Source organism: Callithrix jacchus, chromosome 2 (assembly GCF_049354715.1).
Source record: "Callithrix jacchus isolate 240 chromosome 2, calJac240_pri, whole genome shotgun sequence".
Classification (NCBI taxonomy): Eukaryota; Metazoa; Chordata; class Mammalia; order Primates; family Cebidae; genus Callithrix; species Callithrix jacchus.
Window position 1 is genome coordinate 185,382,878 of NC_133503.1, and position 15,772 is coordinate 185,398,649.

The window sequence follows — 15,772 nt, forward strand, 5'->3', positions numbered from 1 at the left end:
ATTTTCTTATTGTTTGAATTTCAATTCTTTCTAACTTATGCAGAGACAGATTTCTTGCAGTAAAGCAGAAAAATTTTATATTTGGAGTTTAGGTTTCATCCTCTTATTATATAGTAAATAAAATTATCTCCATAAGCACTGTAGTGATGTTTACATTTATTCTTTTATTGCATAGCACAGTATATAACTCTTTCATAATTGTCATAATAGAGACTCATAACCATATTAAGCATGTATAGATCAAAATGCATTTATGTAATTTGGAATGACACACAATCAGCATTGTAAAGAAAATACTCATTTTGCATATCCGTAATGCATTACAAAACCACTTTCTTCACCTTCTACTGGTAAATTATGCTTTGTTAAACAACTTAGCATAAAGGGCAAAGATGTTAATTTTATTTGAAAATCACACCAAATGGTGTGAAAGTATTAAAATAACAACACCTTCTATATCATCAACAACTTGGCTTCTAGGAAGAAAAAGTAGATAAAGGATTTTTTTTTTTTTTTTTGGAATTCATGATTTGAAATTTCAAAGACTGTCTTGGAAAATAAAAAGTTTAATATATTGGGAGGCCCAGGCGGGTGGATCACGAGGTCAAGAGATCAAGACCATCCTGGTCAACATGGTGAAACCCCGTCTCTACTAAAAATACAAAAAATTAGCTGGGCATGGTGATGCGTGCCTGTAATCCCAGCTACTCAGGAGGCTGAGGCAGGAGAATTGCCTGAACCCAGGAGGCGGAGGTTGCGGTGAGCCGAGATCACGCCATTGCACTCCAGCCTGGGTAACAAGAGCGAAACTCTGTCTCAAAAAAAAAAAAAAGGAAACAGATCTCACCACTCCTCTAGAAAAAAAAAGTTTAATATAAATTTATTTAGATAATTTATTACACATGCTGGAAAGAACATTTAATACAGTTATTCCAGTCAAAAATTGTAATAAATGAGGATAGACTGAAAGAAATAAGACAGTTCACATACATTCATCTAGTAAGTAAAAAAGAAAACCTGTGTTTACTGACTCTCCACTGTTTTTATCATGTTGGAGCTAGAATAGTATTGCTCTGTCTTATATTTTAGGAGAGTTTCAAAGTTGTTTTGATTTAATCCAGAGGGAAGGATACCTTTGCTTTTAAAAATGTTTAAAAACTTAAGTTTTATATTTATCTAATGATAAAAATGAAATTCCAATTCTTCTAATCTAATACAATTCTTGCACAATGGTGAAGTAAGCACTATTATTAACCCTCATTTATGGAGAGAAATACTTAGAGATAAATGCCCTGCTCTTGAGTTTCATGTGATTTTTTTCCTTCCTGACCAAATCTGTATAGCACCTTTCCTCAACTGTGTAAGAGAATCATGCTGTAACTGATTATTTGTTTTCAGTATAATAAATCAATTACAGTGTCATGTCAACTTTTATTTATTCAGATCTACATTTCAGTTTGTACTGATTTACAGAGGTGAATTTCATGCAGTGAGACAGTGATTCATTTGATTATGGTTTACTAAATGAAATAGCCATATTCTTGAATCAATGTAATCTTCCTAAACACATATACAGATACACATATATAATAGTAAAGCAAAACTTGATGCAAAATTTTATCTGCTTTAAATATACTTATAATTTCAGACATTTATTTTATTTTGTTTTTTTTGAGAAAGAGTTTTGTTCTTTTTGCCGAGGCTGGAATACAGTGGCATGATCTCAGCTCACTGGAATCTCTGTCTCCTGGGTTCAAAGGATTCTCCTGCCTCAGCCTCCCAAGTAGCTGGGATTACAGGTGTGTGCCACCATGCCCAGCTAGTTTTGTATTTTTAGTAGAGATGGGGTTAAACCATGTTGGCTAAGCTGGTCTCAAACTTCTGACCTCAAGTGATCCACCCACCTCGACCTTCCAAAGTGCTTGGATTACAGGCACGAGCTACCGCACCCAGCCCAAATTTCAGGCCTTCTTTTCTCTCCCAAATCCTGTCATTAATTTTTCAGAAATGTTTTTCATGTTTACTTTGTTGCCCACTCATAGTATAACCTGCACTCATATATTCAATGTTTTATTATTTTAAAAATCAAAGTATTTTTTTCTATTTGCCACTATTTTTATCTTTTTAAATCTTTTCTTTAGATAGATGCTAGAATTATGTGTACTAAAAATCAAGCCTAGTAATGTAATTCCCAAGCTTGAAAATCTGCTTTGTCTGTGTGTGAAGTCCATACTCTTGGTAGATATGCAGGACCTATCAAAATTTACACAAGCTGTAATTTAGCCAATTGGCATTCTCATTCATACTCAACCCTGCCAATCTGTTACCCAAACCTGGAGTAATTTTAAGTTGCATTCATTTCTTTTTTCAGCCTCCTTTTTTCTTACTCTTTTCTTTTCTTCTATTTTACTTACTGAGCACTTTGCATTCCTATGTGATTGCGGTTATGGTCTGTGACAATTTTTCAGCCTTTGGGATATTTTGTTCAAGTTTGATGAGTCTCATACAGTAGGTAATTAATGTGTGGTATATATAACAACTGTGTATTATGTCTAACAAAAACAATACTTATACATATATTTGTAATTGAGTATTAATGGTACAAACAGGAAGTTTCATATAAAAATGCATGTAAACATAGGAGTGTTTAGGTTTGTGTATGTGTCTGAAAGAATTTGTAAATGTTCTTTGCCTATCAGTATCACATTGCAAAATAGTAAAATTTGTATTCAGAATGAATAGTTAAAAAACTATGTCTTGTAACATATATAATTTTCTCTTTCCATTAGGTTGAAAATGGTTGCTTGTGTTCAACTACTGTGAAGAGTTGGAATCAGACAACTACAGCTGTGATTTTCCAAGTGGTTCAGAATGTAAATATGGTCTGACCTTTCCCTGATGGACAGTTAAATCATGGACCCGCTAAACAATTTACTTTGGACTGTCCTTCCTAAAGATGCTTTGGCTTCTCTCTTGAATGCTCACTAAGCATTTGTAGCTGACAAGGAAAAGAAGGAAAACTGTGAACTAGAAAGTTATCTTACAATGAAAATTACGAGCACATCTTGCATCTGTCCAGTCCTAGTGTGTCTCTGTTTTGTGCAGAGGTGTTATGGAACTGCTCACCACAGCTCCATCAAGGTGACGAGAAACCAAACCAAACACATTGAAGGTGAAACCGAAGTCCACCATCGTCCCAAAAGGGGATGGGTATGGAATCAGTTCTTTGTTTTAGAAGAACATATGGGACCAGATCCTCAGTACGTTGGAAAAGTAAGTTTTTAGTTGTTTTGTTGTTGTTTTCTATCCTGAGAAATTGTGGGGTAATATGAGCTGATGTTGAAGAAATATATGAAGATACATATATGTATATATAAAGCAAATTATGTTATGGAGTGAATTATGCTATAGAAACTACTATTTATACTAGAGAGCTCACAATAATAATTGTAGAAAGGAAATATTATTAATCATATTATACCTCTCAAACATTGGCCCATACATACAAGACTGAATGTTCATTACAAGCATATTACCTCTCTTTTCTCTCTTATAAATTGGAAAGACTTAGTGGAATACATAATTGAGCAAGTGATTTTTTGTATTACCTTGAAGGTATATTGAAATTCACATGTCACTTATTGGTACACTGATATTTACTGCTATTTTCATATATTTCTACTGCTCATGTGGCTTAAAAGAAGATACTCTATCATGGTGTCTAATATTTTCTATTAATTTTTAGAGAGATTTACTCTTCTTGAAGATAGCCTTTAAAATCATATGAATACTTTTCCAGCCCCAAAAGTTAGTTTTTATAAAAATATTGGTATCTTTTAAATATAGATTATGTATGCACTGGATATACTGGCATTTACATCAACCACAGTAGAATAAAGTTGACAAAATGATCAGTAATTTCAGGTCAAGTTTCCTTTCTCTCAAAAACGCAGAAAAGAAAACTTAATGACTGATCAAAATGTTCAGGAAATTGTGTGCTCAGTAACATGGGAGAGCTGAAGCATGTGTCTTCCAGGCTCTAGGGTTGAGAACAAAATGGGAAGTGGAGATACCTTCTTCTGATTAATTACTGGTGTGTGGAAGCAGCCACACTTCAGTTTGTTCAGGGCCTATGGGAGAAACAGCAAGCACAGCAGTAGAATATCTGTGACTGCAGGCTCAGTGCCTTCTATCTTCCTGATTGATGATTTATTCTCACTTTAGCACTGTTAGTACTAAAAAAATCGTATTCCATCTAAGCTGTGGTGCTTCCCTAATGTGTAGGCAGTACAGGATCACAAGCCATCTGTTCCACCCCTTGTCCAAGAGAGACTGGGTTACAGCTGCATTTTCTATACAAGGCAGAAGCTGTGGAGTCAGAATATGGAACACAAAAAAGATCTAAAACAATTGTATCATATTCTCATATGCATATTAAAATGAGACAAAAGATCCATCTTGATTGTATGCTTTTTTCCTACCAAGTATTCCATGAAGTAAATTTTTAAAAATGTACTAACATTTTTAGTGCATTTACATTACTAGAAATTTATTTGGGTTATGAACTTCAAAATCCTTCTTTTTTTTTAAATTACACTTTAAGTTCTGGGATGCATGTGCAAAAGATGCAGGTTTGTTACATAGGTATACATGTGCCATTGTGGTTTGCTACACCCATCAACCCATCATCTATATTAGGCATTTCTCCTAATGCTATTCCTCCTTTAGCTCCTCACATCCACAGGCCCCAGTGTGTGATGTTCCTCTCCCTGTGTCCATGTGTTCTCATTGTTCAGCTCCCACTTATGAGTGAGAACATGTGGTATTTGGCTGTATGTTCCTGTGTTAGTTTGCTGAGAAGGATGGTTACCTGCTTCATCCATGTACCTACAAAGGATATAAACTCATCCCTTTTTTATGGCTGTATAGTATTCAATGGTATATATGTGCCACATTCTCTTTATTCTATCATTGATGAACATTTAGGTTGGTTTCAAGTCTTTGCTATTGTGAACAGTGTTACAATAAACATGTGTGCATATGTCTTTATGGTAGAATGATTTATAATCCTTTGGGTATATACCCAGTAATGGGATTGCTGGGTCAAATGGTATTTCTGGTTCTAGATTCCTGAGGAATCACCTTATACCTAATAGAAAAATTAATTCAAGATGGTTTAAAGACGTAAGCATAAGACATAAAACCATAAAAACCTTAGAAGAAAACCTAGGCAATACCATTCAGGACATAGGCATGGGCAAAGACTTCATGAATAAAACACCAAAAGCAATTCAATAAAAGCTGAAATTGACAAATCAAATCTAACTAAACTAAATAGCCTCTGCACAGCAAAAGAAACTATTACCAGAGTGAACAGGCAACCTACAGAATGGGAGAAAATATTTGCAATCTATCCATCTGACAAAGGGCTAATATCTAGAACCTACAAAGAACTTAAACAAATTTACCAGAAAAAAGCGAACAACCCCATTAAAAAGTGGGCAAAGGATATAAACAGATACTTCTCAAAAGAAGATATTTATGCAGACAACAAACATATGTAAAAAAAGCTCATCATCACTGGTCATTAGAGAAATGCAAATCAAAACCACAGTGAGATATCATCTCACGCCAGTTAGAATGACGATCAGTAAAAAGTCAGAAAACAGCATATGCTAGAGAGGATGTGGAGAAATAGAAACACTTTTACACTGTTGGTGGGAGTCTAAGTTAGTTCAATCAAAATTCTTTTTCTATATGCTTTTCATCCTTGAAAGTAGCACAAGAAAAGAATTTTTTAAAAAGAGGAAAAATATTTTATTACTAAAAATATTTTGTGATGCATATTACTTATCATTTTAATCTAAGAAACAAAACTTTCAGAAATAGGAGGGAAATTGAGACAACTTATTGTTTTAGGGGCTCGCCTAGTTTTAGTAAAAGATGAAGCGTCAATAGGAAAATCAATTCTAAACAATCTTTCTGAAATCAAAAACATATGGTGCCAATGAACATATGGTTTAGAGCTCCTCACAGATCAGGAGGCAATGGAGGTTTGTGATGCTTTTCAGGTGTGTGGAGGTTCTGTAAAACTGTTATCCATTCTGTTCTCTGTAGTATGAACGGACAAACGCACAGGTATAAAAGGTAAAACCCGAAAGTGTGTCCTCTTATTCCTTATCTGACCCAAGGACACCTCATTCATAGTCTTTCTACTTTATTCTAATTTGCCTTTATGGGCAATTCTAACTTAACTGTACAGATACTTTTTCTCACTCCTACACACCCCTTGTGACATAAAAACATAACTAAAAATTACAAAATTATAAACTGCAAAGCTCAGCAATTACTATATGCTTAAAATAATTCCCTTCTGTGCCATTATTTTAACTTGCTTAGAAAATTAACCTCACATTTATAAATATATTCATAGTGAACTGATTATTTTCATAGCACTTTTTTTCTTTATTCAAAAAAAAGCAGGATACATGTGCAGAACATATGGGGTTGTTACACAGGTATACATGTGCCATGATCATTTGCTATACCTATTAATCTGTCTTCTAAGTTCTCTCCCCTTATTCATACCCACCAACAGGCCCTGGTGTGTGATGTTCCCCTTCCTGTTCTCAATGTTCAACCCCTACTTATGAGTCTGAACATGTGGTGTTTGGTTTGATGACTGCATACTATTCCATAGTGTATATGTACCACATTTTCTTAATTTGGTCTGTCATTGATGGGCATTTGGATTCGTTCCATGTCTTTGCTATTGTAAATAGTGCTGCAAGAAAGATACATGTGCACGAGTCTTATAGTAGAAAAATTTATAGTTTTTTGTGTATCTTGCAATGGGATTGCTGGGTCAAATGGTATTCCTGGTTCTAGATACTTGAGTAATGGCCACCCTGTCTTTCACAATGGTTGAACGAATTTACATTCCCACCAACAGTGTAAAAGCATTCTTAATTCTCTCCAGCCTCTCCAGCATCTATTGCAATCAAATTAGAACTAAGAATTAAGAAACTCACTCAAAATCATGCAATTTCATGAATTGAACCACCTGCTCCTGAATGACTCCTGTGTAAATAATGAAATTAAGGCAAAAATCAGGAAGTTCTTTGAAACCAGTGAGAACAATGAGACAACATACCAGAATCTCTGGGACACAGCTAAAGCAATGTTAAGAGGAAAATTATAGCACTAAATGTGCACATCAGAAAGCTAGAAAGATCTCATATCAACACCCTAACATCACAATTTAAAAAGCTAGAGAGAAGAAAACCTAAGCAATACCATTCAGGACATAGGCATGTGCCAAAGCTTCATGATAAAAATGCCAAAAACAATTTTAGAGCACTCGTGCATAAAAGATAGGATTGCTGTGATTACTGTGAACATGAGAAGGGATAACTCCAAAAAGCTGAAAAGTATCTGTCCTATTCCTCTCTGTCACAGAAATGCCAGAAAACCTTTTGTCACCAGACATAAAATGATACTCATAAAATGCAGTTCTGGTATTAAAATATTAGTAATAGATGAATTAGGTAAGATTCTTCCAAATTATCTTTGAACTCTTCATGGAGATTTTTCTATCCATAGTTATATTTTGCATTATAAAATATTAAGTAGATTTGAAAAAAATTCTACTTTTATTTTAGCTTCAAAGGGCACAAGAGCATGTTTGTTACATGGGTATATTGTGTGATGCTGAGGTTTGGAGTGTGATCAAAACCATTACACATATAGTAAGCACAGTAATCAGTAGGTAGTTTTTCAACCCTTCCTCACCTTTCTACTCCCCCCATGGCTTGTAGTCTCCTGTCTAGCGTTTCTCTCTTATAAGAATAAGTGAGAACACATATTTGGATTTCTGTTTCTCTGTTAGCTCACTTGGGATAATGGCTTCCAGTTGTATCCACATTGCTACAAAGGACATGATCTTTTTTAAGGCTGTGTAGTACTTCATGATGCATATATATCACATTTTCTTTATTTAATCCACCACTGATGGACATTGAGATAGGTTATTGTATTCATATCATTGCTATTGTGAATAGTGCTGCAATGAACATGTGAGTGCATTTGTCTCTTTGTTAGAACAATTTCTGGGGGAGGGGAAGGGTGGTATATATCCTTCCCCTCCCCCAGAAATTGTAGTGAGTTGGGTGGTTTGAACAGTAGTTCTATTTTTAGTTCTTTGAGAAATCTCTAACCTGTTCTCCACAGTAGATGAACTAATTTAAATTCCCACCACGAGTGTATGTGTTCTCTTTTCTCCACAGTCCTGCTAGCATCTATTATTTTTCAATGTTTAAATGATAGCCATTTGACTTGTGTGAGATGGTATCTTATTGTGGTTTTGATTTGCATTTCTCTGATAATTAGTGGTGATGAGTATTTTGCACATGCTTGTTGGCTACTTGTATGTCTTCTTTTGAAAAGTGTCTGTTTATGCCTATTTTTAATGGAAATGTTTGTTTTTGGCTTTTTCATTTGTTTATGTTATTTACAGATTCTAAATATTACACCTTTGTGGGGTGCACAGGTAGCAAAAATTTTCTCCCATTCTATAGTTTGTCTCTTTACTGTGTTGATAGTTTCTTTTGTTGTGCAGAAGCTCTTTATTATAATGAGATTTTACTTGTCATTTGTGTGTGTGTGTGTGATTGCTTTTGAGGACTTAGCCATAAATTATTTCCCAAGGCTTATAACAAGAAAGAAATGTCTATGGTTTTCTTCTAGGATTTGTGTAGTTTGAGGTCTTCTATTTAATTCTTTACTTCATCTTGAGGTTACTTTTGTATATGAGAAGAGATAGGGGTCTTGTTTTCTTCTTGTGCATATAGATTTCAAATTATCCCAGCACCATTTATTAAATAGGGAAAAATTTCCCCATTCATTGATTATTTTTGTTGACTTTGTCAAAGATCAGATGCTTGTGAGTGTATGGCTCTATTTTTGTTTCTTGTATTCTGTTCCATTAGCCTATGTGTCCATTGTTGTACCATTACCATGCTGCTTTTGCTACTGTAGCCTTGTAGTATAGTATAGATTAAAGTTGAGTAATGTGATGCCTTGAGCTTTGCTTGTTTTGCTAATAATTGCTTTGGCTATTGGAGCTTCTTTTGTGTTCCATATACATTGTCTAGTTGTTTTTTTCTAATTATTTGAAAAATAACATGGGTGGCTTGAAAGAATTTATGTTAAATCTGTAGATTAGATGGGGCATATGTCCACTTTAATGAAAATGATTCTTTCAACTCATGAATATGGAATGTTTTTCCATTTATTTTGTATCATCGTTGATTTCTTTCAGCAGTGTTCTGTAGTTCTCCTTGTAGAGGTCATTCACCTCATTCATTAGACATTTCCCTAGGCTTTTCATTGTTTTTGTTGCAGCCATTTCAAATGGGATTTTGTTTTGTTTTGATTTGATTTTCAGCTTGAACCTTATTGGTGCCTAGAAATACTACTGGTTTTTGTACAGTGATGTGTATCCCCAAACTTAACTGAAGCCACTCATTGATGGCAGGCACCTTTGGTAGAAGGTAGAATCTTCAGATTTTCTTGGTATACAATCATATGATTATTGAAGAGAGATGGTTTGACTTATTTTCCTATTTGGATGCCTTTGATTTCTTTCTCTTGCCTGATTTTTCTGGCTAGGACTTCCACTACTATGTTGAATAGTAGTGGTAAGAGTGGATAGCCCTAGCTTGTTCCAGGTCTCAAGGGAAATTCTTTCAGCTTTTGACCATTCAGTATGACATTGGCTATGGGTTTGTCAGAGACAACTCTTATTATTTTTGAGATATATTCCTTTAAGGCATAGTTTTATGAGGGTTTTTATCATGAGGGAATGTTGGATTTTATCCACAGCTTGTCTCGTGTCTACTGAAATAATCATATGTCTTTTGCTTTTAATTCTGTTCATGTACTGAATCACATTTATTGATTTGTATATGTTGAACCAATCTTGCGTCTTAGCAAAGAAGCTTACCTGAATGGGGTGAATTAACTTTTTGATGGAGGGCTGAAGTTTGCTAGTATTTTGTTAAGGATTTTTGCATGTAGGTTCATCAGGGCTTTCGCCTGTAGTTTTATTTTTTCATTGTGTCTTTGCCATATGTTTATATCAGGATAATGCTGGCATAGTAGAATGAGCTAGTAAGAAGTGTTTCCTTTTTGATCTTTTGGGATAGTTTTTGTAAAATTGGTTGCTTAACCTCTTCTTTTACATCCACTAGAATTTGGCTGTGAATCCATCTGGCCCTCAACTCTTTTTGGTTGATAAGGTTTTAATTACTGACTCAATTTTGGGACTTATTTTTTGTCTAATTTTGATTAAAATTTCTTCCTGAATCAATTTTGGAAGACTGTGCTTCCAGGAATGTATCAATTTCCTATTGATTTTCTATTTTATTTACATAAAGCTGTTCATAATAGTCTCTGAGGTTCTTTTGTATTTCTGTGGAATTGGCTGTAATGTCACCTTTGTCATCTCTGCTTGTGCTTCTTTAGATCATCTCTCTTTCTTCTTTCTTAATCTAGCTAGTGATCTATTGATTTTGTTTATCCTTTCAAAGAAGTAACATTTGGTTTCGTTGATTCTTTGTATAGATTTTGGTTCTTAATTTTATTCAGTCCTGCTCTGATTTTATTTTATTTTTTACTTGTAATTTAACTTTTATTTTAGGTTCATTATATAGGAAAATTGTGTGTCACAAGGTTTTAGTGTACAGATTATTTCATTACTCAGGTATTAAGCATAGTATCTGATAGGTAGTTTTTAAACCTCATTCTCCTTTCACCCTCCACTCTCAAAAAGACTCCAGTGTCTGTTGTTCCCTTCTTTGTGTTCATGTGTGCTCAATGCTCAGCTCTCACTTATGAACGAGAACATACATTTTTTCTCTTCCTACATTAGTTTGTCTGGGGTTATGGCCTCCACCCCATCCATGTTCCTGAAAAGGACGTGATCTCATGCCTTTTCATGGCTGTGTATTATTCCATGGTGTATACTTGCAACATTGTCTTTATCCAGGCTATTGTTAATGGGGAATTAGATTGATTTCATAACTTTGCTATTGTTGATGGTACTGCGATAAACATATGCATATATGTGTCTTTATGATAGGATGGTTTATATTCCTTTGGGCATATACCCAATACTGGAATTGCTGGGTGGAATGGTACCTCTGCTTTAAGTTTTTAGAAACATTGCCACACTGATTTCTACAATGACTAAACTTATTTACATTCCCGCCAGCAGTGTACTCTCTTTTCTTCATGATCTTGCCATTTTATTTCACTTTAATAATAGCTATTCTGACTACAGTAAGACGGTATCAAATTGTGGTTTTAATTTGCATTTATCTAATGATTAGTGATATTGTGTGTTTTTTCATATGCTTGTTGGCTGGGTGTATGTCTTCTTTTGAAAAGTGTCTATGTCTTTTGCCCACTTTTTAATGGAGTTATTTGATGTTTTTCTTTTTAATTTGTTTAATTTTCTTATATATTCTAGTTATTAGACTTTTGTGTGGTGCATAGTTTGCAAATATTTTGTCCCATTCCATAAGTCGTCTGTTAACTCTGTTGATAGTTTCTTTTGCTGTGCTGAAGCACTTTAGTTTATCTAGGTCCCATTTGTCATTATTTGTTTAGTTGAAATTGCTTTTAGCAGCTTTGTCATAAAATCTGTGCCAGGACCTATGTCCAGAATGATATATTTTTAGGTCATCTTCCAGAGGTTTTATAGTTTTAGATTTTATATTTACATCTTTAATTCATGAGTTAATTGTTGTAAATGTTGTAAGGAAGGGGTTTAACTTCAATCTTCTTCATATGGCTAGACAGTTATCCCAGCAGTATTTGTTGAATAGGGAGCCTTTTCCCCATTGCTTGTTTATTGTCAACTTCATTAAAGTGATGATAGGCATTTGGCTCTATTTCTTGGCTCTCTATTCTGTGCCATTGATCATTTTGTCCATTTTTTTGTATCTGTATCATGTTGTTTTGGTTACTATAACCTTGTAGTGTAGTTTGAAGTTGGGTGACATGATGCCTGCATCAAGCTATTCAAGCTCTTTTTTGGTTCCATGTGAATTTCCAGATAGTTTTTGCAAATTCTATCTGAAAGAGAGAATGGCATTGATAGTGTTTGATAGCAACAGCAATGAATCTGTAAACTGCTTTGGCAGTATGGCCATTTTAACAATATGGATTATTCCTATCCATGAGCATGGAATGTGTTTCCATTTGTCTGTGTCACCACTGATTTCTTGAAATATTGGTTTGCAATTTTCATTGTCAACACCGTTCATCTCCCTGATTAGGTGTATTCCTATGTAATTTACTATTTTTATGGTTATTGTAAATAAAATTGCATTCTTATCTTGGCTGTTAGCTTGGATGTTGTCGTTGTATATAGATGCTATTGATTTTTGTATGATGATTTTGTATCCTTAGACTTTGCTCATTTATCAGACCTAGGAACTTTTAGGCAGAGACTGTGGGGTTTTGTAGGCATAGAATTATGGTATTTGCAAACAGAAATAATGTGACTTCCTCTCTTTCTATTTGGATGCTTTGTATTCCTTTCTCTTGCCTGAACACTCTGGCTAGGACTTCTAGTACTATATTGAACAGCAGTGGTGTGAGTGGTCATCTTTGTCTTGGTCTGTTTCTGAAGGGGAATGCTTCCAGCTTTTGCTCATTCAGTATACTGATCATTGTAGGGTTTTTTTATAGATGCCTCCTGTTATTTACATATATATGTTTTCTTGAGAGGGAGTCTGTCTTACTCTGTCACCCAGGCTGGAGTGCCATGATGCCATCTCTGCTCACTGCAAATTTCGCCTCCTAGGTTCAAGTGATTCTCCTGTCTCAGCCTCCCATGTAGCTGGGATTATAGGCATATACCATCACAGCTGGCGAATTTATGTATTTTTAGTAGAGATAGGGTTTCACTATGTTGGCCATGCTGGTCTCAAACTCCTGACCTCAGGTCATCCTCCCACCTTGGCCTCCCAAAGTGCTGGGGTTACAGGAGTGAGCCGCTGCACCCAGCTGGCTCCTGTTATTTTGAAGTAAGTTCCTTCAGTGCCTAGTTTGTTGAGGTGTTTTTTTTTTTCCTTTTTTTTCATGAAGGGATGTTGCATTTTACTAGAAATCTTTCCTGCATCTATTGAGATGATCATTTGGTTTTGTGTTTACTTCTGTTTATGTGATGAATTACATTTATTGATGTGCAATGTTAAACCAATTTTGCCTCCCAGGGATAAAGCCTACTTGAATATGGTGAAGTAGCTTTTTGATGTGCTGCTGGATTTCCTTTGCTAGTATTTTTTGAATATAATAAGTTACTGAATATAAATTTATCAGGAATATTGGCCTACATTTTGTTGTTGTTGTGTGTTTGATAGATTTTGGTATCAGGATGATGCTGACCTCATAGAATGAGTTAGGGAGAAGTCCATCCTCCTCAATTTTTTGAAATAGTTTCTATAGGATGGTACCAGCTCTTTCTTATACATTTTCAGCTGTGGGTTTTTGTGGTCATGGACGTTTCCTTGCTGGTAGGACTCTTATTACTGCTTCAATTTCAGACTGCATTATTGTTGTGTTCAGAGATTCAATTTCTTCCTGATTCAAATTTTGGAGGTTGTATATTTCCAGGAATTTATCCATTTCTTTTAGGTTCTCTAGCTTCATTGTAGTTTCTGAGGGATTTTTATATTTCTGTGACATCATTGGGAATGTACCCTTTGTAACTTCTAATTGTGTTTATATGAATCTTTTCTCTTTTTTACCTTATTAGTCTAGCTAGGAGTCTAACAATCTAATTTATTCTTTCAAAGAACCAACTTCTGGATATGCTGATCTTTTGTATGATATGTCACATATCAATTACCTTCAGTTCAGCTCTGTGTTTTGTTATTTCTTCTTCTGCAAGCTTTCTGGTTGGTTTGCTCTTATTTCTCTGTTTCTTTCAGGTGTCATGTTAGATTTTTAATTTGATATTTTTCTAACTTTTTTGATGTGGGCTCTTAGTACTCTACACTTCTCTCTTAATATTGCTTTAGATGTGTCCCAGATATTCTAGTATATCTTTCTCATGAACATCAAACAATTTCTTGATTTCTGACTTAATTTCATTGTTTACTCAAAAATCATTCAGGAGCAGCTTGTTTACTTTCTTCATCTTGGTATGATTTTGAGCAATTTTCTTAGTATTGATTTCTATTTTTATTGTGCAATGGTCCAACAGTATGTTTGGTATGATTTCAGCTTTCTTGAATTTGCTGAGGGTTGTTCTATTTTTGATTGTGTGGGTGGTTTTACAGTTTGTACAATTTGTAGATGAGAAGAATTTACAATCTGTTTTTCAGGGGGGTGGAGAGTTCTGCAGGTATATATTCAGTTGCCAAGTCTGGTTTTTTGCCTTGATAGCTTGTCTGATACTGTCAGTGTGGTGTTGACATTTCCTACTATTAATGTGGGCTTATCCAATTCTCTTTGTAAGTTTCTAAGAACTTGTGTTATGAATTTAAGACCTTCTGTGTTGGTGTATTTATATTTAGGATAGTTAAGTCTGCTTGTTGAACTGAATGCTTTCCCATTATGTAATGCTTTTCTTTTTGCCTTTTTTGATCATTGGTTTAATGTCTGTTTTGTCTGAAATTAGAATAGCAACCCCCACTTTTTTCTGTTTACCATTTTCTTGCTAAATTTTTCGCTATCTCTTTACTTTGAGCCTATGGGTGTCATTGCATGTGAGACATGTCTCTTCTTGATTGCATGGGGCTGAGTCTTGTTTCTTTATCCCACTTACCACTTTGTGCCTTTTAACTGGGGAACTTTGCTAACATTCGAAGTTAATATTGATATGTGCAGGGTTTATCCTGTCATTGTGTTGTTAGCTGGTTATTATGCAGATTTAATTGTCTAGTTGCTTTATATAAACTTAAAAGTGTTTTTGCGCTGGTTGGTAATGGTATTTTCCTTCCATCTATGATACTCCCTTTAGGACCTCCTGTAAAGCATGACTGATGGTAACAAATTCTATTAGCATTCACTTGTCTGAAAAGGGTCTTATTTCTCTTTTGCTTATGAAGCTTGAATTAACTGGATATGAAATTCTTAGTTGTTATTTCTTTTCTTTAAGAACGCTGAATATAGGTCCCCAATCATTTCTGGCCTGTAGGATTTCTGCTGAAAGGTTCACTGTTAGCCTGATGAGGTTCCCTTTGTAGGTGACCTGCCCCTTCTCCCTAGTTGCCTCTAACATTTTTTCTTTTATTTCAAACGTGGAGAATCTGATGACTGTGTCTTAGGGAATGGTCATCGTATATAGTACCTCACAGGGATTCTCTGCCTTTCTTGGATTTGCGTGTTGGCCTGCTTAGCAAGGTTGGGGAAGTTGTTTTGAATAATATCTTCAAATCTGTTTTCCAAGTTGCTTGATTTCTCATATTCTCTCTCAGTGAGCCCCTGGGTCATAGATTTGGTCTCATTACAAAATCTCATATTTCTTGCAGATTTTGTTCACTTTTCTTTTATTGCTTTTTGTTTATTTTTATATGCCTGTTATTTCAGAGAATGAGTCTTTGAGCTCTGAGATTATTTCCTCCCTGTGGCCAAATTTACTGTTAATACTTGCTATTGTATTATGAAATTCTTGAAGTGAGTTTTTAAGCTCTATTAGTTTCCTTTGGTTCTTTCTTAAAATGGCTGTTTCATCTTTTATCTCCAGTATCATTTTATT

At 34.7% G+C, this 15,772-nt stretch overlaps 1 protein-coding gene across 10 annotated transcripts in view; it reads left to right on the forward strand.

Moving 5' to 3' along the window:
• CDH18 (cadherin 18) overlaps positions 1–15,772 on the forward strand; it is a 1,140,329-nt gene that overhangs the window by 751,639 nt on the left and 372,918 nt on the right. For all 10 annotated transcript variants that reach the window (XM_078365644.1, XM_078365646.1, XM_078365648.1 and 7 more), the window contains one exon: positions 2,790–3,273. In XM_078365644.1, coding sequence (XP_078221770.1) covers positions 3,046–3,273 — 228 coding nt within the window. In that variant the 5' untranslated portion in view covers positions 2,790–3,045. The remainder of the gene's footprint in view (positions 1–2,789; positions 3,274–15,772) is intronic.